The sequence below is a fragment of the Cibotium barometz genome, chromosome 8, assembly GCF_041138505.1.
Source record: "Cibotium barometz isolate CiBa-2024 chromosome 8, ASM4113850v1, whole genome shotgun sequence".
NCBI classification, from domain to species: Eukaryota; Viridiplantae; Streptophyta; class Polypodiopsida; order Cyatheales; family Cibotiaceae; genus Cibotium; species Cibotium barometz.
This window is the reverse complement of record NC_141053.1, coordinates 5713623-5738085: the sequence shown is the minus strand read 5'-3', so window position 1 is coordinate 5738085 and position 24463 is coordinate 5713623. Positions and strand designations below refer to the sequence as shown.

The following is a 24463-nucleotide window of genomic DNA, read 5'->3' as shown; positions in this document are numbered from 1 at the left end:
TGGCATAACTCATAGAATATATGCCAATAAACCCCCTTATAGTGGCAATGTGAACCTATACAAGGTCGGCAGCAGATCACTCTCTGTGTAGGAGAGTAAGCCTAAAGCTTTGCGGAAAGCTTCAAACTTCTCTCGAGGCAACGCCTTCGTGATTAGATCTGCAACATTGTCCTCTGTAGAGCAATAAGATAATGTGATCTCCCCTGCATGAATCCTCTCTTTGACAATGATAATGAATCTCTACGTGCTTAGTGCGTGCATGAAACACTGGGTTTCGTGCCATGGCTATAGCACTCTGACAGTCAATGAGTACAGTGGTGGGTGTCTGCTGACACTCACAAAGATCAGACATCAATCTCCTTAGCTATACACAATCTATTGTGGCTATAAAGGCTACCTTGTATTCCGCCTCACAAGTAGATGTGGCAACAGTGGGTTGCCTTTTGCTGAATGCCCCAAAAAGAAATAATTCCCACTGGTGGACTGTCGTGTATCATAGTCACCACCCCAGTCTAAATCACTATAAGCATGTAACTGCAAGCTACCCCCCCCCCCCCCCCCCCCCCCCCCCCGCGGGATATACCAACGCAAGATCCAGGGAGCCCTAAAGATAGCGGAAGATCCGCTTCACTGCTTGCCAATGCTTGGTACCTGGGCTGTGCATAAATTTGTTACACTGGGAAACCCCAAACTGAATAGGACGTGTGGCATAAATATATGAGGCAGCCCACTACTTGGCTGTAAACACTCGTATCAAAAGGCTCTTCAACATCATACATGCTCAATTTCAGCCCTCGCTCCATCAAAGTAGAGATAGGCTTACAATCTTGAAACCCAAATTTGTGCAACAGCTTTTGAATGTACTTCGATTGGTGCACAAAAATCCCAACATCTGTCTGCACAAATTGTATGCCGAGATAATAATGCAACAATCCCAAATCTGTCATCTCAAATGACCATTGCAATTAAGTTTTGAATGCTGAAATGTTAACCATATCATTCCCAGTTAGCAACATGTCATCCACATAAAGAATGAGCATACTCAAAGTGCCATAATCCTCTTTCACATAGAGGGTGCTCTCCGTTGGACTACTATTGCAAAATCCCTGCGTGGTCAGATAAGTAAGTATCTTCTCATACCAAGCTCGAGGAGCTTGTTTGAGACCATAAAGTGCTTTTCGAAGCTTGCATACTTTCCTAACCATGCATCACAAAACCAATGGGGTGATTTACATACACTTCTTCTTGCAAATCCCCATTGAGAAAAGCTGATTTTATGTCCAATTGATGCACTTTCCATCCATGATGGGTAGCCAATGCAACAACACATCTAATTGTGGCCATACATGAAGTGGGTGCGAAAGTCTCATCATAATCAATGCCTTTTGCTCGGCATATCCTTTGGCAACTAGCCTTGCCTTGTACCTGTCAATGGTACCATCAGACTTTCTTTTTAACTTGTAAACCCACTTTGTGCCAATGGGCTTCTTGCCAACAGGCAAGTCTACCAAATCCCAAATGCTGTTTTTATGGATAGAATCCATCTCATTTTGCATGGCTTGCATCCAATGCTCATCCTCATGAGCCTCTTCAAATGAATCTGGCTCATCTGCATCACATAGTGTACTCATGCAAGCAACATCTGTGTGTTCTCTTGCATTATGTGAACCAGCCCGTGTCCTGCTACCAAGTGGAGCTAGAAGTTTGCTCTCCTGTAAAGTACGGAGTAGCCAACGAGACACAACTCTAGCCTCCTCCGTTGTTGTTTGCTCTTGCTCCACTGCTTCCTCCACATTTTGAGGTGTAATGAGCTCATTCATAGGCTGATTTGGAGCACCCAAATGCTATCCATTGGGCAAAGTTGATGGCTGATCTATTGAGCCATCAATTCCCAATGGGAGAAGTCCTTCAAACATGTTATGTGGGCCCGAAGGTGGCTGTCCAAAAAATTCAGCCAATGGCTGGTCTGAATTTTCAGCGAATACAACATCTCTGCTATCCAAAATCCTTTGTGTGGAAGGATTGAAGAGACGGTGGCGTTTACAACCACTGCTATAACCCACAAATATGCACTTAATTGCTTTGTCATTAAGCTTACCTCTCAGCTGCTAACGTACATGTGCATATGCTATACATCCAAAAACCCTAAAGTGATCAACTTTAGGTTTTCTTTCGTGCCAGGCCTCATATGGTGTGATGGTTTTCAATGCTTTGGTAGTGCATCTATTCAACACATGTGTGGCACACATTATTGCCTCCATCCAAAATTTGTGAGGCAATCCTTTCTTTGCCTTTAACCATGCATCTAGCCATTTTCATCAAAGACATGTTCTTTCTCTTAGCAACACCATTTGCCGAGGAGAATATGGCATCGTGCATTGATGCTTTATGCCTTTCTCTGCCATAAATGCTTTGAAAACAATGAACATGTATTCCAATTCCCCCCCCCCCCCCCCCCCCTCGATCTGTACGGAGAGTCTACACTTTGCAGCCTGTTTGATTTTAAGCTTGAGCCACTAAATGCTGAAAACATGCAAATACATCATATTTGCCCTTCAAAGAATAGATGCTTTCCAAAAGATGGTATCTGCATAGGACTACACACATCACTGTGCACAAGCTATAATTTCCAGACAGCCCTTGTTGTTCCATTTTTTGGGAATGCATTTATGTCCATCTTACCCAATATACACCCTTTACATACATGTTTTGGTGGCAGCTACATGAGGTATATCTTGTACCATATTATGCCTTTGCAATAGCATCAAACTGCCATAATTAACAAGCCCAAACCTGGCATGCCACAATTCTGCCTCGTGCATGGCAGGTGTAAGAGTGGTAACCACATGAGCATCATACTCTCTCCTGTCAAACCTATCAAGCTGATATAACCCATGGTACAATGTGCCGGAAGTGACCAATGCATAGTGAAAGACATAAGTTTGCACCATATGCTATTGTGAGGATCACCTCACCAACACCCTGAACTAGATAAGAAGATTTTTTTGCACATGTTACCCGCTTGCCTTCTGGGGCAGCCATAAGCTTCTTAAACAAATCCCTCTATGAGGTGATGTGTTTAGAAGCACCACTATCAATATACCATGTGTCATGAGTTTCATTGACACTGAGAGACATATGCTCCAAAGATGCATCATAACTACAAGTGATGAAAGTCCACTCATCTTACACAAGATTTACTGATGCATCATCTTTCCCTGCAGGTGATGAAGAAGAATCTACAGCCATGCCGCTTTCCTTTTTCTTCTCCTTTGCAAGCCTCTTTCTGCACTCTTTCAAGTAATGACCTGGCTTCTTGCAACAGTGACATTCGCCCTTCTTTTTGGACTTGCCTGCATCATTTTTAGCCTTTTGTGAAGGCTGTCCAGAATCACCCTTCGGCTAAAAACTGTGTTTGGCTTTTCCCTTGCCCTTGTCTTGGGCAGCAAAAGCCCCATCACCACGCATGCTGAAAGATTTGTTATTCCGATTCTGCTCCTCCTGTAGCAACAAACACACCAACTCTTCAAACAAGATTGGTTGAAGGTTACCCCACATAGATAGAATGAGCGATGTGTGGAAATTCAAGTAGGTTTTTGGCAAAGATGATAGTGTCCTGGAAACCAACTCCTTTTCGGAAATGACCTCATCAATGTTGAGCTGCTGCTCCCGAAGATCCTGGATCTTCGTAAGATGATCGGCCATACTATCACCTTCATTCATGTCCAAGTTCTCAAGCTCTTTCTTGAGAAATGCAACCTTGGCCTCATTCTTTGCCTGATACATGGTTTCAAGTACATCCCAAGCTCGTCGTGAGGTCCTACAAGGCCAAATATGCGGTATGATTGATGGCTTTACTGACAAAGCAATCAAAGCCATTGCTTGGGCATCTCGAGTATCCCATCTTTTCTACTCTTGTGAGGGAGGAGTGGGTACTGCTACTTGTTCAGCACCACGGCCAGGCGTGTTAGGTGCTATGTCAACACGGCGTACATCTTCACCTGACACATAACCCCATAATCCTTTGGCCACAAGTAGATTTCGGACCATGAAACTCCATAGGGAGTAGTTATTCCCATCCAATTTATCCTCTTGGGACAAAACCCTGAATATATCAGTTGTATTTCTAGCCATTTACTCAAATCTCTTCACCAAGAAATATGCAAACACGTGCAGCCAAATATGCTGTAAAGAGCACCTACAGGAAAAATCTAAAATGCACCAGAGTGCAATGCCAAGCAACCACAATGTCCTGTGCAAATGTTTTGCCCAAAATTTCAGGTTGCAATGCTAAAAATCCCCAAATTTCTGAGCACCAATGGACTAATTTATGTGTCAATTGCACATAATTGACAAAAGCCCCAAAAATCTATGTACCCATGAGCTTCAATTTTGCGATTAAGCAATGATTTCACGAAAGCCCCAATTTTCTGTCCTATAAATGCAATTGTGCAAATTCTGAAAAATCCCCAAATTTTTCTTCAATCATGTACCGCCCTGCACTGTTGCCTGCACTTGAATCTTGCAATGAAGCAATGAACTCACAAAAGCCCTTACATTCGACGAAAAAATCAGTTACCTGAGTAGCTGGAATCCTGAATTTTCAGGTTTTGGTAGGCTCTAGACCCCTCTCCACAGTGCTGCTGCTGCTGCTGCTGCTGCTGGGTGGATGCGACAGGCTGCCAGCTCATAGCAAGCACGAGCCGGGTAGGCGGGAGTAGTGGAGGGGCTGCAGCAGAGCAGGTGGGAAGACCAATGCGTAAAGGCGAGGAGGCGACATGTTGCAAGCAAAGCCGGCGACACGACCACGTGCTGCTGCTGCTGCTGCTGGGTGGATGCGACAGGCTACCAGCTCATAGCAAGCACGAGCCGGGTAGGCGGGAGTAGTGGAGGGGCTGCAGCAGAGCAGGTGGGAAGACCAATGCGTGCAGGCGAGGAGGCGACATGTTGCAAGCAAAGCCGGCGACGCGACCACGTGTTGCCAACGAAGAGAGTAGGTGCTGCCGGCGACGGGACAGGCCGTCACGAGCGAAGATGAGTTGCAGTAGGTCACATGTGAGAGACGAGGCAGGCCATCGCGAGTGAAGACCGAGTTGCAATAGGCCACATGTGAGAGACAGAGAAACCCGGCACGTAGAAAACGGGACAGCGATGGACGCATGACGGAGATATGTCCCCAAAAGAACTCCAAGCTCCATCAAATGCCATCTAGGGTGCAAAGGTGGTTGAGCCCCGCCAGGGGCCGCCTCTCCTAGTGCAAGCACCGCTCCTGGGCGGGGCTGTGGTGGAGCCCTCTCCACTATCGCCATCCGATTGGGTGGCTAGACATGGCGGCGAAGCGCAAGCTGAGCGGAGCAGTGGCGACGGGAGCGTGGATGGAGATGGCGACAGATGGACCGTGACTGCCGCACGGACTACGACCAATGAAACTGCAGCTGTCGACGGAGGAACGCAGGAAGCTTCGCGCCGGGAACTCCAGAGGTAGGGATGTGCAGCCAAGCTCTGATACCATTGTTGGATGTTAGGGTTTCAAAGAAACAGAGCACACACACACACAAACAAAGATGGTACACAGCAGCAAGCTCTCAAGAGTGTAAGAGAAATAGTGATTGCTACTCAAAGTAGATGAGATACAAAGATGTGTGGAGCTAGGGAGTTGACTCCACAATATCATAATACAATAAGTGTGGTGTCCTTTCACACCTAATATTCAAAGGGAAAAACCCAAAGGGAGAAAAGTGCCCTTGGTTAGCCCATGTTCACATGTGGCACCACTCATAGCATATGAGGCATAACTCACGCAGCCGGGATTACATCCCTTCGTATTTGTGTAGCCTATCCGGAGAAAGTGCCTCACGCCGTATCCCTTCCTTGCCTCCGGGGAACCCCTATTCTTCAGAGAGTGGAGTACTCTAGCCTCCCAAGCCAATGCTTCATATGCAGACGGCTAGGACATCTCGCTAGAGCTTGTCCTCATCATCAATCTAGGAGGCAGCCGCCAGTGGTCTCCCCCCCACCCCCCCCACTCCCCCCGGGTCCGAGCTCAGATCCTTTTTAGGGGGGTGGGAGGGAAGCTGGCTCCCAAGCAATAGAGCACTAGGATCTGACCATGGCCACCACAGAAGCCGGATAGTGGCCAACTGTTGGCATGAGATGGAGCCGCTAGTAGCAAACTTCCAGAGTAGAGCGACGCCGTCGGGTGCTCTAAGCTGGCAATGCACAAGAGGATACGATTTCGTCAAAGAACCGTTCCGAGCATTTATCTCAGCTTCCCCCAATGGCGAGGAACCCACCTCCGGCCTCGCCTTTATGGAGGTCATTACCTCGCCAAGATCCCCGTTTCCTAGATTCCCACAGGCCCTCATGTCCTACCAAGCCATCGGCAGGACCTTCCTCGCATCCCCAGTCTCCCCCTCCCTCCCAAGCGAATTCCTCTCCTCTAAGGAGGGATGAGAAGTGTGACTGCAGTATCTTCCCGCATCGGCGGGGTACATCCCTCTAAAAGATGGTGGTCCTGGAGGAAGAGGTAAGCAATGGGTCCCCCAACTGCTGCTCTATGAAGCTCTCCTCTAAGGACGCCACACCTATGAAAGCATTGAGGCCCCCCCAAACCCTGAATGTTCCATGAGACAATCCGCATATCTACTCTCTATGCGAAGCGGAACTATCAAAACTGCCCTCCATGCGAACAGTCTTGGGCTTGGGTTTCTAAAGAGAGTAGTCATAGTTAGTCCCGAGCCAACAGTAGTGGGCTCGACAGTAGTGGGCTTAGGCATCATTGACGCTAGTCAAGCTCAGTGGGTGACCATCAAGATTGGAGAGGACTATGTGGGCTTTTAAAATGTATATGTGCCGAACACCGCAGCAGGCAAAGCCACCTTCTGGAGTCAGACCCTTCCACACGCCGACTTTTGGTGTATGGGTGGAGAGTTCACGATGATAGAGTCAACAGAGGATAGACTTGAGAGAGGCATGGCTACAATTTCTGGCTCTGAATACTCTGCTTGGGAGGAGTTGATCTTGGCACTTAGGGGGGGACAGGACCCTTGGCATTTACTAGAGTTTGGGCGCTGTGCTTCTCAAGGTCTAACAGGAGGAGCACTGGCCCCAACCTATCCAGACTCAATAGGTTCTATGTGGATGAGTGGGCTTGCAGTCATGAGGGCATGATTGGTATTCTGGCAGGCACTACTTTCTCTAATCGCTTGCCAATTATTCTGACTCTGGAGGATCCATGAGGCAAGACAGACACTTGAGTACTCGGATACCCGACAACCTCATTCAGGACTCGAAGATATGCAACACAATAGAGCATCTTTGGGAGGGGCTGGATTTTCTCTCAGGATCAACTGCATGCACCTTGGATGCAGGCCTAGGTGAGATTAGTCGTTTACTACAGGAGGCAGCACAGAACCGACTGGCTAGATCCCGTGAGTAGGAGAGGAGCATCCCCCGAGGCGTTGCTTCTCTTCAACGACTTCAGGATAGCACCCAAGATAGCCCGTGGATTGAGGGTCAATTAGCTGCCACCCGTACTGAGCTCGGATTCATAGAGGAGCGGAGAGTGGGGTACAAATATCATGCCAGAGCTTCCTTTTGGACACATGTGGGAGATAGGGTCACAAGGGATTCCTTTGAGATTGCAAGCCCCCCAACCGGAGAGATGGCATCCGCAGGTTGCGAGACCAAGATGGATCTACAGTATCAGAACCCCCGATGTGAGAGCCATAGCCAGTGACCTCTTCAAATCCCTCCTCATCGGTGTTCCCATATCGTCACAGATGGTGGATGCGCGAGAGCGGGCCTCGTAGCATATAACAGAGCTGGTTTCCCTTGCTCTCTAGACCTTCCGACTGACTCCCTTCACAACTGAGGAGCTGGTGAAGGCCATGACGGCACTTCCTAGGGAAAAATTCCTCGGAGCAAATGGACTTCTAATCTCCTTGTTTCTTCGTCACTGGGATCTCATGGAAGGCGGCCTTAGAGCAACTTTCAACGAGATTATGACTACGCGTGCCATGCCAGAGAGGCTTTCAAAGGGCTTGATCCATTTGATTCCCAAAGAGAGTGGTGACAGACTGGAGATTCCGCAGTGCAGACCCAACACCCTCCTCACAATCGCTTCAAGATTTTGGCTAAGGCCATCAGCAGGTTTTGTTCCGACTCGACAATGGAGATTCACCCTCCTCGGGACTGCTTACAAGATTTTGGCTAAGACTACAGCCTTTTCTCACCAACTTGATTCATGATACTCAGACAAGTTTTGTTCAAGATCGGAGCATTCTAGACAACATCTTCACTTTCAGGGAGGCGACTGCTTTGAGAAAGCCTATGATAGTTGATTGGGGCTTTCTAGAGGGGACGATGTGCCGGATGGGATTTCAGGAGGAGTGGATCCATAGTGTTTCTGGACTTTACTCGGCCTCCCACAGCCAGGTTCTCATTTAGGGAGCCACAGGTGACAGATTTCCCCTCTCATTCAGCCCGGTAGGGCTGCCCATTAGCACCATACCTTTTTCTGTTTGTAGCGGAGGCCATGAGCAACTTTCTCTCAACTCAGGAGACTGGGCTTCAGGGATTGCGTCTCCCCATCCATACAGGAGGAGTTACTTGACTCCGAGTTCGCAGATGATACAGCATACTTATCAAGCGACCAAGGGAACCTTCACAGATTTGCAGAGGTGATAGAGATCTTCTGTCGTGCATCCGAAGTGCAGATCAACTAGCAAAGTCGTGTGGATTTCGGGTTGGCTCTTTGCCCACCCGACTTGGCGTCCAGTTGATGCTTTCCGGTGGATCCCGAGGGGAACTCTGGTCCATTATCTTGGATGCCAGGTGGGCATCGATATCTCCCCAGAGAAGCAATTAGCCCCTCTTCTTCTGAGCATTTGGAAGAAGTTACTATACTAGAGTTCAGTGAGGCTTCCCTAGCCGGTCGGATGGTGGTGGCGAACCAGGTTCTTGCCACCATGCGGTATATCACTTCTTCCTGGGCCTTCTCACGGGCCTGCATTTGTTAGGTTCAGCAACTGATCCGCAACTTTCTGTGGGCTGGCAGCAACGAGAGGCCTACTTGGGCCAAGGTGGCCTAGAGAGTGATTATACAGCCACGCCACAGAGGGGTCCTAGGCAACATCGACCCCGCCATACAGAGCCGTGCCCTTCTAGGCAAGCTAATTGTTAGAGGCCTTCTTCCAGGCGGCGAGCCTTGGAAGGTCTTCCTCCTGGCCACGATTTCAGCCCCTACACCGAGTCCAGGAGGCCCTTGGCCACAGAGCACTAGATGGATCTTCTTGGAGATGCAAGCTCGTGGCTTCAGCCCAACCTTTGAGGACAGATTTGCAGCCAGTTTGTTATGAGCTTTGGATCATCTCAGGTCGACCCTTCAACAGTCTGTTACAATAGCCTTCGAGGAGCGTCTTCGACAAGCCTTGATCTAGAACCCCCTGATTTTGCTTGCCGAAATCTGCCGTTCTCCCGAGAAAACGCTCCACGCTCAAAGGGGTCCTTAAGGACACTCGACTAGCAGAGCAAGTTTATGGCCGTAATAGAGAGGCACCATAGCAGTACTATGGATCATTTCGAAACATACAGAGCGGATTCTATGCCGTGAAGTAGCCCAGATGGAGGGAGGGTTCCTTCAAATTAGTGCTAGAGCAATCACAGAACATGCCTATTGAGGAAAGGCCTTGGACCGCCGCCCTAGCCATCGATTGACTGCTCGGAATGAATCCTTGTTCCAAGGCCGTTAGGCCTACCTTGGCAGCTATATAAATATTGCGCTTTGCTGGCTCCTCATCATCCTATAGTTGCGGATTCAATCAGCTCCCCAGCTTCCATGTATTCTCCCTTTCATCAATGGCTAAATGTAATCGCTTTCTGGGATGCTTCAATATAGCAGGCTTCTAACTGAAGGCAGAGCCTCCAATGAGAGCTAACAGCAGTTATGCTCTCGGTTTCTGTGGTTAGTGCTACGGAATAGTGCCAAGTTGGTCGAAGGCCTTGGTATCCGTGCTGTCATTGATACCTTCGAGTGGTCACATGTTAGGGGCTCACCCACATGTATCTTGGGGAGCTTTGAGCACATGCCCTGCTAGGTCACTTGCTTACATTCAGACAGCTGCCCCCAACGGCCCTCGACAGGGGCCTGACTGGGATTCAAGACAGGGACAGACTCAACCTCAACATCAACTCTGCCATTCCTCCGAAGTAGCTGACCCTGATCCCTGACCCTACACCCCATAGTGGCTCAGAGTATTCACCAGGCATGATATTCTCCTGGCAATTCATGGCGCAGATGAGAGCTCTGTCTTGCTCACCTTTTAGATTGGACCTCATTGCAGATTAGTGAGAGCAGAGCCCCCCGTGGAGGACTTCAAGGGATGCACGTTACAGCGGGTGAGGGTGACTGGATTCCATGCACAAGTGGCACATTGACCCACCACCGACTAAGGTGACCAAGGAGAGACTCGCGCGTTTATGGATATGGGAGAGCCGGCCCATGACGTGCCTCCAGGGGGAGTGGACTTGGTGTAATCCGGAAGATAGGGAGGAGACTCCGAGTACCCCTTTTTTTGCATACACCGCATGGCTTGGCCGTATGATCCAGATGCCCAAGATCAAGGCACTCCGACAACAGTAGGACACCGGCACTCCCAAGGCCTTTCATCGCACTTTCTCTCAGATTTCTGGAAGAGGCTATGGGATAGTTTTCGACCTCAGAAGATCTCTCTCTTTTTGTGGTTGTTGGCACATAGGAGTTTGGAGGTAGGCACGTGGTTGATCATTGGAGGTAGACAAACATCATGTCCGAGATGCGGCCATCCGCAGAAGTCTGCGCGACATTGTCTTTGGGATTTCCTGAAGGCTCGGGAGGTTTGGCAACGAAGCCATCGAAGGCACCCACACTCTGCCTACAGAGACCATTAGGAGCATCTGACTCAACATCGTTCATACCCTCTACGGACAATGGGGGAAGCTTCAGGGTGGTTCTGACCGTATGTGAAAGCGTCCAGAAGCCTTCCTAAGGCTGTGGCGACCTGGTCCTTTTCTCACAGATAGTGGTGGTCAGCCCACTTGGCACTATCGACCACCTGTGTGGTTATCCCCACCCCCCCCCCCACCTTTTCCTTTGCTCTTTTATCCTCGCCCCATACTCGGAGGCGCGTTTGTACTTAGCCTCTTAAGGCCGTCTTTCGTTAACTAATAGAAGGATCTTGTTTCCGGGGGAAAAAAAATGAACAGAACAATACAAAACCACCGCCGAAGGCCAGTCAATATTCATCCCAGAAGGGAAGGTGTGCACAGCCAGTCTAAAATTTGATGATTCCAAGAGAGTCTCCAGGGAGTGGAAGAGAAGAAGATCCCATGATCACATTCCCTGAAAATGGCAATGCCCCTAAAATGTGCAGATTTTGAAGGACCTTGGATACGTGCCTAAGTGGCCATAAAAGTATGTATAATATCTGCCCAAATGATGCATTTGAACCGAGTATACAAGGTCTGACTGCCATTCATAGCCTCTAAGCCTCTAGCCCTCCGAATCTGCCAAGTTTTGATTCTGACAATGCTGCAGGGTGGTACAAACTGTCAACTCGGGACTTGCCTCAGATGAACCACCCCTCTATGAACCTTGAGGGCCAAGTCTGTGTCACCACCCTCATAGCAAATCTATGGAACAGACAGAGCTAACATAAACCATGTCTGACCTGAAATAGCCAATGAATGGGGGCACTGAACACCAGATCACACATGCGTCTCTGCAACTCCAAATGAAGAGCGTCCTTTCTTCCACTTCATACTAGAATAGAAGCTTGTTTGTTACAGAAAAAAAAATTGTGAAAGTTAACCAGTAAAAAAAAGCATACAAGCCATCTAGCTCCACAATGAGTTGATCAAAAGTTGCCCTTCGTTCTGGATCATCATTTACACCTTTTCCAGCTAGTGCATCAATTTCGTCAATAAATATAAAAGAAGGAGCCTGAAAGAATAATAGACATTCACAGGCAACCATGAGCGACCACATGCATAGTGCACTTCAAAAAACGATAAGAATGGTGTGAGTGTCACATACATTGGCTCTAGCTGTAAAAAATATGTTGAAAACTTTCTCAGCCCCATCTCCTGTGCTTGATTCCACAAACTCTGCCCCCGAAGCAAACACAAATGGCAACCCACTTTCTCTGGCTATTGCTCGTGCAAGTAGGGTTTTCCCAGTTCCTGGTGGACCACTGATGAGAATTCCCTGAGAAAAACCAGCATTCGGCATCTTCAAAAGAATCACTAAGACAATGTTGTTCCCAAAGTAGAAAATGTATGACATCAAAAAGTCAAATCTACAATCTCGTGAGTACTTTGAAATTCATCACTCAACATTCCACTCGCCTATAATGAAGATTTTTATGAGATGTGCTAGACAGGAAAGACTTCCTGGCATTCAAACAGTTTTGTATGCAATCCATCTTTGGGCTACTTCATCTAGTACATATGCTGGCATCTGGAAGAAGACATAGGAACCACAGTAATTTACCTCCCAAGACATAGTGGGCATCGTACACATGCATGCCTTGACACTAATACCCAAGAGGCATCTGAAAGCATTGAAAGTGCCAGCACAAAATAATCACTTTGTTTGCGTGTGGCACACCCTTCAGCTTAGATGATGCATATTCATGGATAAATGAGGTTTACAATGCAAGTAGAGCTTATTCACGCAGCACTTAGTCCCGTGGAGGGTGGCTTAGACTCTCTAACCGTCTATAACAATGTATAATTGATTAGATAGCAAGCATATCACCAGTCTATTTTGCAAAGATGTATAAGAGAAAGCAAGGTCTTGTTGAGATGATGGACTGCACTCCAATGTAAAAAGGTAATGTATACAAACGACCAAAGATTTCTAAGATTTTGCAAAATCTGCAGACACTGAAGAACTTCCTTTTAGTAGTGTGCCATCAACAACTTGATGTCAAAATAACATTAAAAAAGTGCAAGACAAGGTTATCCTAGGGTTTGTTGCCTGCACAGGCTATGGTGGATTGAACTGAAACATTGCTATGGCATTGGAGCATAGAGAGAGAGAGAGAGAGAGAGAGAAAGAAAGAAAGATATATTAACGTCTACGAGAGGCCAAAGTCGGCCTATGAGACAAAAAATAATACAACTGTGTTTTTTTTTTCCGAGAAAGGATCCTTTCATTAGTTATATAAAAACGCCCGAAGGGCTACAAAAGATCTCTCCTGCTCCTAAGAGAGAGAAGAGCAGAGAATACATCATGGCAGCCCGGGAGACTCTAGGTGCTGCAAAATACAAGCATCCGTATATAAAACTGCGCGGCTAAATCATACAATAGGGGGGGGGGAAGAGCCAAACAGGTGGCCTGTAGTGCCAACGGGGGGATCCCGTGTGTAAGGTGTAGAACGGGCCACAGCGCCAAGTGGTGTGAAAGGCCTGGCGCCGTAAGATCGCCTCATCCGAGTCTCCCCGGATGCGGTCGTACTGTCCTCGCAGGGTGTGGATCAACTCCTGCCAGATCCCCCGAACAGTCTCTGCTGGTGGCTCTAATCTCCCCTCAAAGGCCGTAAAGCACCGGGCCCTCCAGGTGAACCAGATGGTGAGGCTGCTGAGGAGCTCCCATCGTAAATCCCTCTCCTATGTCCAGCTGGCGGACGAGAAATCCGGTGCCGGAACCAGGCGAGGCTGGCCCCTAATAAATCTGATGGCCTGACTGCCCTGCTCCATCTCATAGCCCATAGCAGGCCCTGACAAAGTCGACCAAGCAGCGGCACCCCACGTAAACATACCCTCTGGAGAGAGGGGGGCCAGAATACGCAGTATCCGCAGCCAAATCTGCTGTGCCTGAGGGCAGTCCCAAAGGCAATGTCTCTGTGTCTCCATGGGGTGGCCGCATCGGACGCAGGCCGCCGGAAGACCGCTGTACACAAGCCAAGTGCCAACTGCTGAGCCCCTGTGGGCGACCAGCCACTGAAAAGCCGAGATCCTGTGGGCCTGCCGACTAGCCCAGAGCCGAGCCCAGAAATCCTCCAGGAACTCCTGTGAGAGTCCCTGCAATCGCCAATGCCCCGCTGCCGCTGGAGAAACCGTCCTCCTCGCCGTCAAAATATGCCGTCCCAGCCGAACAGTATACTGAAAAAAGGTGATCTCTGTGGCCTCAAGAGATGCATAAGGATCATGCCACTCGTACTCCCCGGGGTCCCACTGTAGCCGTGCCAAGGGGCGCGCTGCATATGCCCATATGCGCCAATCCGGGAGCACATCAACAAGGTCGGGGTCAATATGCCACTTCCGAGAAGCGGCAGCCACTACCCGAATCCTCTGGAAGGTGCACTCTGCAACCAAAGGCGACTCCACCTCCACTCTCTGAAGTCTGCCCTCATCCTGAATCTCATAATAGAGGCATCTGCCATCCTCAGTGCTAGCTCTGACAGCAATCAGGATCTCCAACTGCGTAAAGGCTCCCATCCACCGTGGGGCCACTGGCTCGAGAGGTGTGAACCACTCCTCTGTAAGTGCCTCCTGAATATCATCCCTCATAATCATCCCCCCTCTGAAGTGACTCAGCCTCTCCACCTGGATCTCCTCTGGTAGACTGCAGAAAGCCTGCCAGTCTCCAAAACTACGAGCTGGGCCTACCGCTAAAGGTCCCCAGGCTAGACGAGGCCGAGAACCCAGCATATGACCCTGCTCCGTACGAACCGCAGGGCTCCAGATGAGCGGCTGCCTGGCCCGCTCCTCAACACAAGAAGGAGGCCGCTGGGATAGCCCTGGTCTCAGCAGCTCCCAAGCTCTCAGGATACTCAAAGCAAATCTGTCCTCCCATCCTCTACTGAGGCCTGTCCTCCTCATCTCTATGAAGATCCAGCGAATCTCTGGTGCCCAAGTACCCCCTGCAGGGGGCGCCCGAGCCTGCAGTCGCTGCAAGAGGAGCTCTTTCCAAGGCTCAGCGCCTGGAAGCAACCCCCGAACAATAAGCTTCCCCAATAAGGCTCTACTCTGATCGACTGGATCTATAATGCCCAAACCGCCCTGAGCCAGCGGAAGTGAAATAACTGCCCATGCAACCTTTGCCCGAGCTGGCTGACCGTCCCGCCCAGACCACAGAAGTTCCTGATCAGCCTCTGTACCTGGCTGATGCAAGAGCTCGAGAAAATCCAGCAAGACGTAATGTACCACATGGTCGCTAACAGCACCTGATTTGCCACCACCACCCTCCCAGCCAAGGATAGTCGAGCTGTACTCCAATACAATAGCTTCTTCCGAATGCTCAGAAGAAGCGGGGCAATCTGCTGCTCAGGTGACAAATCGAGGCCAATCTGGCATCCCAAATACCGCACTGCTGTGCCAGGAGGAATCCATCTAAAACCGGGGTCCGGGCTCCATGCCGGAGTGGGAGCACTACTGATCCAAAAGGCCACTGTCTTGCGCCAATTGATCAATGCTCCCGAGGCTGCACTAAAAACCTGGAGCGACTGCTCAGCCCGAATAAGATTGGCCTCTTGGCCATGCAAAAATAAGCCTGTGTCATCTGCAAACTCAGCATCAAGCAAATCCTCCCCCCGGACTGGGAGCTGAAGTCCTCTCAAACCAACCTCCTCTGCCGTCAAATACATACTCATAGCCTCCGCAAAGAAGAGAAAAAGGAAAGGGGCGAGAGGACACCCCTAGCGGACTGATCTGGTCAGCTCAAAACTCGGCCCCCATCCTCCTGCAATCAGCACCTGGCTGCGAGCTGTGGAATACAAAGCTGCCACCCCTCTGATCCATCCTGGCTCAAAGCCCAGGCGAAGCATAGTGCCCTCTAAGAATCCCCAATCAACTCTATCGTATGCCTTCTCAAAATCAAGAAGCATCACGACCAAGTCCTCGCCAAGAAATCTAGCTCGGGCCGTCGCCTCCCAGAAAGTAAAGATGTTGTCAAGGATACTGCGCTCCTTGACAAATCCTGTCTGAGTAGCATGAATCAACTCCCCCAGGAAGGGCTGGATCCTCAAACTCAAGGCCTTTGCTAAGACCTTGTAGACAGTATTGAGGATCGTAATAGGCCTCCACTGCCGAATGTCATCTGATACTCCCTCCCCCTTGGGGATAAGATAGATCAAGCCCTCTGAAAAGCTCTGCGGCATCACCCCAGTGTCCAAAACATGCTGACAGCCCCTGCGGAGGCCTGGCCCCAAAAGGTCCCAATAGCGCAAAAAAAAGGCCGGCGTCAGTCCGTCCTCCCCTGGGCAACTATGTCGCGGCAGGACCCTCAAGGCCTCGGCAAGCTCAATCTCTGACAGAGGCGCACCTAGAACTGTACGCATATGGTCTGTGACCCTCCTCTGCACATGGGCCCACACAGTCTGTCTGCAAACATCTCGATCCTCAGTGGCTGGCTCCGCTGAAAGCAGGTCACTATAGAAAGCAGTGGCAATGGCTCTGATCTCCCCGAGCTCAGTAGCTACTGAACCATCCGGTCTACCAAGCTGGCGGACTCCTGCTCGCGCATGACGGGGTCCAGTGATCTCAAAAAACTCCCCAGTCACTCTATCACCAAGCTGCGTCCACTGAGAGGCCTGACGCCGATAGTAAAACTCATGTCTCTGCTCCTCTACCTCTCTAACCTCCTGACGTGCCTGGCTCAACTGGGACGCCACCCACTCACATGCAGGCTGCTGCTCCTGAAGGCGCTGTAGCGAAGCAAGGCTGCGTCTCAGCCGTTGCTCCCCTCGCGAATCTCTCCCAGTCGCGTCAAAGCTGCAGCGTGCAAAAAAGAGCTAAGATCAATGAGTCCCTGGGCACACTGACCCGCTGCATCCTGGTCAGAGCACTGACTATCATGCCAGATCCTCTCAATATCCTCAGCGAGACTGGGATCTGCAAGTACCCTCTCTGGGATCCTCAACTGCAAGCTGGGCTCCCGTGTCCCCTCCTCCAATGTCAATATAACTGGCGCATGATCTGAAAATGAGGTGCCAGCGAGAATGCCGACAGAGCCTCCTCGCTCCCCTAACCAATCGCCCACATAACAGCGATCAATCCGAGATAGATTAGTCCCTCCCTACCGGCGATCCGACCGAGAGAAACTAAGACTATCCTGAGACCGGGAGAAAGCCCCATGCTGCCATGCATCAGTGATCCTCAGTGACATGCAAAACCGGTCCCAAGCTGCAAGCTCCGTGCCGTGCACTGTAACATGACTGCCTCCCACCCTATCTGCCGGGTCCTCAAGCATGTTGAAGTCTCCCCCAACACACCAATGTGCGGCCTCTGGCAATGCATCTGTGACCTGAGTCCAGAACTCTGCTCTGGCACTAGCATGATTGGGCGCATAGATGTTGAGCACACCCAATAGCTCATCATGCATCCTCAGAATGACATACTCTGCTCTACCAGGCACAATGATCCCTCGATCCACAATGGCCTGCCGCCATACATCTGCAATAACCATGCATACTCCTCCCTGTCCACCCAAAGGACCAAACCCTACAGACCAAAAAGTGTCCCATCTACCAGGCATCACCGAACCATATCTCCGGATCCTGCTCTCACCCAAGTGGTGCTCCTGCATCATCAAAATGTCAATGCTGCCACCAACCAGGCATCTCTGAAGCTCCTGCCTCAAGCAGCCTCGATAACGTATAAAGTGTGCTCTGCCAAGGCCCTGTACATTCCATGAGATGATCCTCATGGATGCCCTGTTGAGGTGGATGCTGTCTCAGCCGTGCGGCGGGCCTTCGCAAGCGGCATGGATGGAGAGTAGTCCCCATCCGAACGGCTGCGAATCTGCCCACCCGGTGTAATGCAAAAATCCCGGATCAGGCGCCAGTGGCTGTGGCCCATGGCGACTGCCTCCTGCTCTGACAGAGAAACCTCGTGTATACTCACATATCCAGGATCGCGTGCCAAGTCTGCCACTATGCGCACGACCAAATGCCGAATCCCTGAGGTATCCACACTCCCGGGATCCAAGAAAAAATGAGCCAACTCCCAAAGTCGGCCTATCACATCTGTCACCTCCAAATCGCTCATGTGGTGAGAAAACTCAACTGCCTGAGTCTTCAAAGTGCTGAAAGCGAGCTCTAGAGTCCACTCCCGATCACAAGGTCCACAAAGAGGGAACGAGAAGGCCACCGCTGAGTCTAGTGCCTCCTCCCCGCGGGCCGGAGGAATCACTACATGGACTCGAATGGGTGCTGGCTCATGGGGGCCCTCTGCTCCAAAAAGCCGTGTAAAGGTATAATCAAAGGCCTCCGAGCGCTGTCTAATGCCAAGGCGACTCAGCCGACTGCGGATAGATGAAATCCGCGAGGCCCTAATCGGCATGGGTCTCCTCTGTGATGCTCGAGCGAGGTCAGTGCTCAGCGCTCTCCGGACTGCAGGTGAGCGCCAGGGAACTGCCAGGGTCTCCCGAGATGGTGAGGCGGGCGGAGGGGGAGGAGGGGGAGGCGAAGGAGGTGGAGAGGGAACCGCTGCCGAAACCGGAGCGGGGGCGGGAGGAGGCGAAGGTGGAAGCGAGGCGGTGGGAGGGGACTGGGGTGGGGGGGGTGAAGGAGGGGGAGCTGGCATCTCCTGGTCCTCGGTCGCTGCAGGGGTCTCCTCCTGAAGAGGAGCAAAGCTGTTCCTCACGGGAACCCAGTGAGGCTGAGACTGTGGCTGCTGCTGCGGCGGTCTCTGGGCGTGCTGCTGTGGCTGTCTCCCTCGGCGGCGCCCCTGTCCAGGCTGCCACTCCGAGGTCTCTGTGGCCTGGGCAGGCGTCCCTGAGGCAGCCTGCCGAGCCGAATCTGTGGGCGGGCCATCAGAAGCCTGCTGCTGTGGTGCGGGTCGAGGTCTCCTGCGAGGGCAGGCCTTGGCCAGATGACCGACCTGCCTACAAATGAAGCACTGGTTCGGGAGCCCCGAGAACTCCACTCTCTGATCTATCCACCCCCCCCCCTATCCTAGGTAGCTGAATGACCTTAGGAAGGGAGGAGATGTCAGACACCAACACTCTGACCGAAGGTAGCCCAGCTGCTCTGGCCACCACTGAAGCTGCTGAGGGGCCCGTCTCTAGTACCGAGCCCACCAATGCTCCGAGCCTGGAGAGGAGCGGAAGATACTCCCGGCGGAGACCAGGGAAACAAACTGTAATATGGAAGAGGCGCTCTCCCTGTTCCGCCGCTGCTGGGTCAAATCCATGCTGCCAAGGTCTGAAGAAAGCCCGAGCACCCCTGATGTCCAGAGGACTCATGGCAAGGACCTTGGCAACGCTCTGGGCGGCCTCGAACTCGATCTGATAATGGCCCCGGCCCAGGAGCTGTACATCCAGGATCTTGCCCACATCTGCAAGAAGGCGGGCCTGAAGAAGATCCCTGATCTCCCCTCTACTGGGGCGAGTGCCGACTATACGGCAGATGGTGGAATGAGCCTGGAGGCGTTCCACCTCTGCGGTGAGGCTCGCTTCCTCTTCCGGCGAAAGAGAAAGCCTGATGGGGATGTCCTCGGGGGCGGGCGAGGGGGCTGCGGATGAGTCCCTCTGAGGCGAGGCGGGAGGAGTCTCCATCAGAGTCTGAAGCTCAGGCGAAGGCGAGGCGAAAGCGGAAAAACCTGCAAGAAACAGGCTGCACACCAAGAGGCGGAAGTCCGGATGAAAATGGAGAAAAACAAAACCCCCTGGGGGTGAAAAAAACGAAAGAGGAGGGAGGGGGCGAAAGCGAAGGAGAAACCCCTAAGGGGGTGGCGGCAAAAGAAAAAAAAGAAAAAAAAGAAAAAAAAGAAAAAAAAGAAAAAAAAAGAAAAAAAAAAGAAAAAAAAAGAAAAAAAAGAAAAAAAAAAGGGAAAAAAAGAGAAAAAAGAAAAAAAGAAAAAAAAGGCGGGTGCGCAAAGGCGGCGAGGTGGGGGGCGAACAGGCGACAAAGGGGGAGGGGGGTGCGCAAAGGCGGCGGGGTGGGGGGCGAACAGGCGACAAAGGAGGCGGGTGCTGAAGGGAGGCGGGCGCGCAAAGGCGGCGAGGTGGGGGGCGAACAGGCGACAAAGGCGGCGAGGGGGGGCGAACAGGCGAAGAGAGGGGGGGGGGGGGGGGGGGGGCGAAAAGGCCAAGAGGCGGCTAGGAGGGGGGGGGACGAAATGGCGAGGAGGGGGGAGGCGCAGCAGCGAGGCAGGAGGGGGGCGCAACGGCGAGAAGAAGGCAGGCGGGGGGTAAAGGGGCGAACAGGCGGAGAGGAGGGGGCGAACAGGCGTCAGAGGGATGGGGGCGAACAGACGGGTGCGCAGAGCAAGGTGGAGGCGGGAGCTTCAGCGAGCTGGTACGTTCCTGGTCCAGGCGAGCTTCTGACTCTCGTTCCCTTGCGGTATTTCTTTACTTGATCAAAAAATGAGTACACAGTACAACTTGTCTAATACAACTGTGTTCTTCCGGTCATCGGAAGAAAAGAAAGAAAAGAAAAAGTGTGCATGTGTTTGGATACAACTGTGAATCATCATGGATCGGTGGAGCCCATATACAAACAATATAAGTGGGGGTGGGGATGTGGATGGAGTGCTAAGGCAAAATGCATTTCTATATGCTGAAGGGGTAGTACAAGCATGCTATGCAGATCTATGTCTAACTCCATCAAGTGCCATAAGAGGGATATAAGATATCATACATCGCCGATGTTGAGGCTGTGAATGGCGTGAGCATGTACCCTGAGTCTGAATGAAAGCGAGCTAGCCTCTCCTGTGTCTCCATCTGGTCTCTCATTCGGATAGCTGCTATCTCTCGGTGACGGAGTTGGGGTGCTCTATGTCCAGTCTGTCTAGGTCTCCTCCTGGCTCTCAATTCCTCTGCTCTCTGTGCGGTCACCCCACGTGGTACATCAGCTGGCACTGGCATAGTTCTCTCGAAGAAATCTAAGCTGGGACTGTCTCCCACCCCTAGTGGGAGTGGGTGTCTGGAGGAGTCTCTCTCGAGAACTATGAAGCTCTAGTAGTAGTCTGCCAAGCTGTCGCTGGTCCGAGGCCTCCATCAACTGATGTAGTGAAGAGTGCTCCTCAAACAATCCTGCATATCTATCTCTGACCCCCTGGTGGGCTCTACATCTACATACAAAGTGATCCTCAGTCTCCACCTCCTCGCGGCACAATCTGCATATCCACGCAGCTCTAGGAACCCGTGCCGCTCTCCCAGCCTCTATCTCTAGCTGATGTGATGAGACTCGTAGCTGCCCAATAGCAACGCGAGAGCTGTGTGGCATGTATACATCCATGTACCGCGTTCGATGTATAAACCCATCCCCTGAGATGCTCATAGAGTGGTTGCTGTAATACAAGCTCACCACCTCGACCCGCCCTCCTGCTAATGTGAGAGTAGTGTGGCTCCTGACTGCGGGTGAGGTGTGGAAGATCATAACCTTGGTTTTCCAAGGTTCACTGTGAGACCCTGCTGTGCGCAGAAGTCATCAAGAGCCAGAAGGTGTCTTTGAAGCCCAACCTGCTTGTCGGATACCAAGACGATGTCATCAGCATAAAGCATAACATGGATAGTAATACCTGATAGCTCAACCCCAGAGCCTCCTCCCTATGTGATGTAATCGACCACCTCATCAATATAGAGCCCAAAGAGCGTGGGGGAGAGCGGGCACCCCTGCTTCACACCAATGGTGCTAGCAACTGTGTCGCACAAGCCTCCTGGGCATCGGACTCTCCTAAAGACCTGCTCATATAGCCTGTATATGCCCCACATCATGTCTGAAGGTATGCCTAGTGTCTGTAGTCGCCGAAAGAGGCACTCTCTGGTCACAGTATCAAATGCCTTGCGGAAATCCACAAAGCAACAATAGAGCCGTTCCCTCCGTGCCTTGGCGTGCGCAGAAGTCATCAAGAGCCACAAGGTGTCTTTGAAGCCCAACCTGCTTGTCGGATACCAAGACGATGTCATCAACATAAAGCATAACATGGACAGTAATACCTGATAGCTCAACCCCAGAGCCTCCTCCCTATGTGATGTAATCGACCACCTCATCAATATAGAGCCCAAAGAGCGTGGGGGAGAGCGGGCACCCCTGCTTCACACCAATGGTGCTAGCAACTGTGTCGCACAAGCCTCCTAGGCATCGGACTCTCCTAAAGACATGCTCATATAGCCTGTATATGCCCCACATCATGTCTGAAGGTATGCCTAGTGTCTGTAGTCGCCGAAAGAGGCGCTCTCTGGTCACAGTATCAAATGCCTTGCGGAAATCCACAAAGCAACAATAGAGCCGTTCCCTCCGTGCCTTGGCCTGATCAATCAGGCACCTCAATGTAAAAATGTGGTCGATGGTCGAGAAGGCTCGACGGAAGCCTGCCTGGCCTGCTGCTCTCAATCCCCCAACCTCTGCATGAGTGCTCAACTCTGCCTCCAAAACTGCCCCGTATAGTTTGGCCAATATATGGCCAATCATGATGGTCTTGTAGTTCCCGGGGTCTAGTACATCTCCCGCTTTATGGATCGGCACAATAGTGTGCATCGTCCACTCAGCCGGAAACCCCTCTGACAGAGCTCTGTCGAAGAGATGAGCAAGAAATGGTGCCAATGTATCAATAGCATAGATGAGATGCTCTCCCTGTAATCCTGTATGATCTGTCGCCCGTCCATGTTGGAGTCGGCATATGGCCCTCCTAACCATAGGTGAGGTGAAGAAGGTGGAGACTGTGGAGCATGGCTCTGTGGGCTGTGGAAAAGGGGGCTGTGCAGGCACATCATAAAGTCTCTCTGCATATGTCTGCCAGGTCTGAGGATCGGTAATAGGTGTGGGAGGACGCGGCTCTCTGAGTCTCCTCCAAGCAGCAGCAGCATCTCTGCTCATGAGCATGTGATATGTGTCCCAGTACTGAGCCTCCTCATAAGCTCGCCGCTTACGGCGGGTGAGAGTGCATCCTCCTGCCTGCCTGCCTCTGGGTGATCTCCCCGCGAGCCCTCTGCACTCGGAGACTGCGGTAAAGGTTTCTGCACTCATCATCATACCATCGGTTCTGGGGCATGCTCCCAGATGTAGGTGGTTGTCCTGTCTGTATGTGGTATAGGAAACTCCTCGCGGCTGCGGAGTGCAGTACATGTGAGAGCTGGGAGGTGAGCATAGCCATGGGTGCCGATGGATCTAAGGCAAATAGCTGATCATGAACATGATAGTCGTACACATCGACTAGGTCCTGAGTGAAGTGGAAAATAGTGTGTGGTGGCTGTATGATGGGTGGGTGGGTCTCCAGTAATCTCCTGAAAGTGAGGGATAGGTATGTATGATCCGCCCCAATGGGGCATGGTGGTACGGTGAAGTGAGACACCATATCCGCTGCCTCCCGGGATCCCATCACATAGTCCACTGAACTACGGCCACCTCCCACTGGAAAGCAAGTCAACCCACCTGAATCTGGCCACTGAGTCATCCCGTTATAAATAACGAGATGGTGTCGGGCCCCAAGCTCCAGCAAATGTTGCCCATATCTAGTGCTGTCAGCTCCTCCGTCAGCGGAGATCCGAGTGGTCCCTGTATCCTCTGTAGCTAGCGGCTCTAGTCTCAAGGGATCCTCAAAGTCATAGATCTCGCACTGTCTGCTCTGAGTCCATGCATTGAAGTCCCCCATCAAGAAGACTTCTCCCAGTGTCGAATAGTGTGAGATCTCCTCAGATAAAACAGAGTATGGAGACTCACTAGCCTCTCCTCCACCCGGCTCCTCGGTGGTGGCAAACCGCGACCCCTTTGGAGGAAAGTAGCAAAGGGCGATATAAATCCATCTGGTCTCTGAGAGGCATAAGCTAATCCACATCTATCTCGCCTCCAAGTCTCGTGCTACGACTCGAACATGCTCATGTAACCCATGTCTGAAAAGCACTGCAATACCTCCTGAACCTCAGGAGGTGGCCTGTCTCATCCCCTGTCAGTGAGCTGACTCCCACTGATAACCCTCAACCCGTGGTAAGCCCCTCTCCGGGCTCTCATGCGTCTCTGTCATCAAGATGATATCCCGGGCCTCCATCACCTCCTCAAGTCTCCCTGGATGTGTCCACAGGACTCCATTACAATTCCAGACTGCTATGTGTATCTCTCTGTCTTCATGTTGTTTCCTCCGTGTCTCATAGGCCAGATGGCGCTATTCAACCCTCTTCCCATCAATATAGATGTGACCATCCCTATAATGTGCCTTCTTCCCTTCTTTGCGTGCCGCCTTGATCTTCAGCATGCATAATCTTCTGTGCTCCAGCTGCATCCATGTGAGGTCATCATCGAAGTAGATGGGGTCCCCTGGCAAGCTCCTCAAGATAGCCCGTCTTCTCATAAAGCTCATCCTACTCTCCTCGTCTGGGAACTGTAGCACTAAGGCCTTGCCTTTGGTGGAGTCCTTTGGGGTTGTCCTCCATACTCTAGTGAATGGGAGCGGCTCATCCTCCTTTAGTCCGAGCTTGGTACATAGGTTCCGTCCGTCAATCTCGAGCGTGGAGGCAGTGCTCTCTCTGGTATCCCTATGA

General features: G+C 51.3%; 1 protein-coding gene across 1 annotated transcript in view; it reads right to left on the bottom strand.

Moving 5' to 3' along the window:
- Positions 1-24463, bottom strand: part of FTSH12 (FTSH protease 12) — a 208898-nt gene that overhangs the window by 79425 nt on the left and 105010 nt on the right. The window contains exons 8-9 of the mRNA XM_086801201.1: positions 12074-12244; positions 11868-11980 (exon numbers count right to left, since the gene is read on the bottom strand). Coding sequence (XP_086657327.1) covers positions 11868-11980; positions 12074-12244 — 284 coding nt within the window. The remainder of the gene's footprint in view (positions 1-11867; positions 11981-12073; positions 12245-24463) is intronic.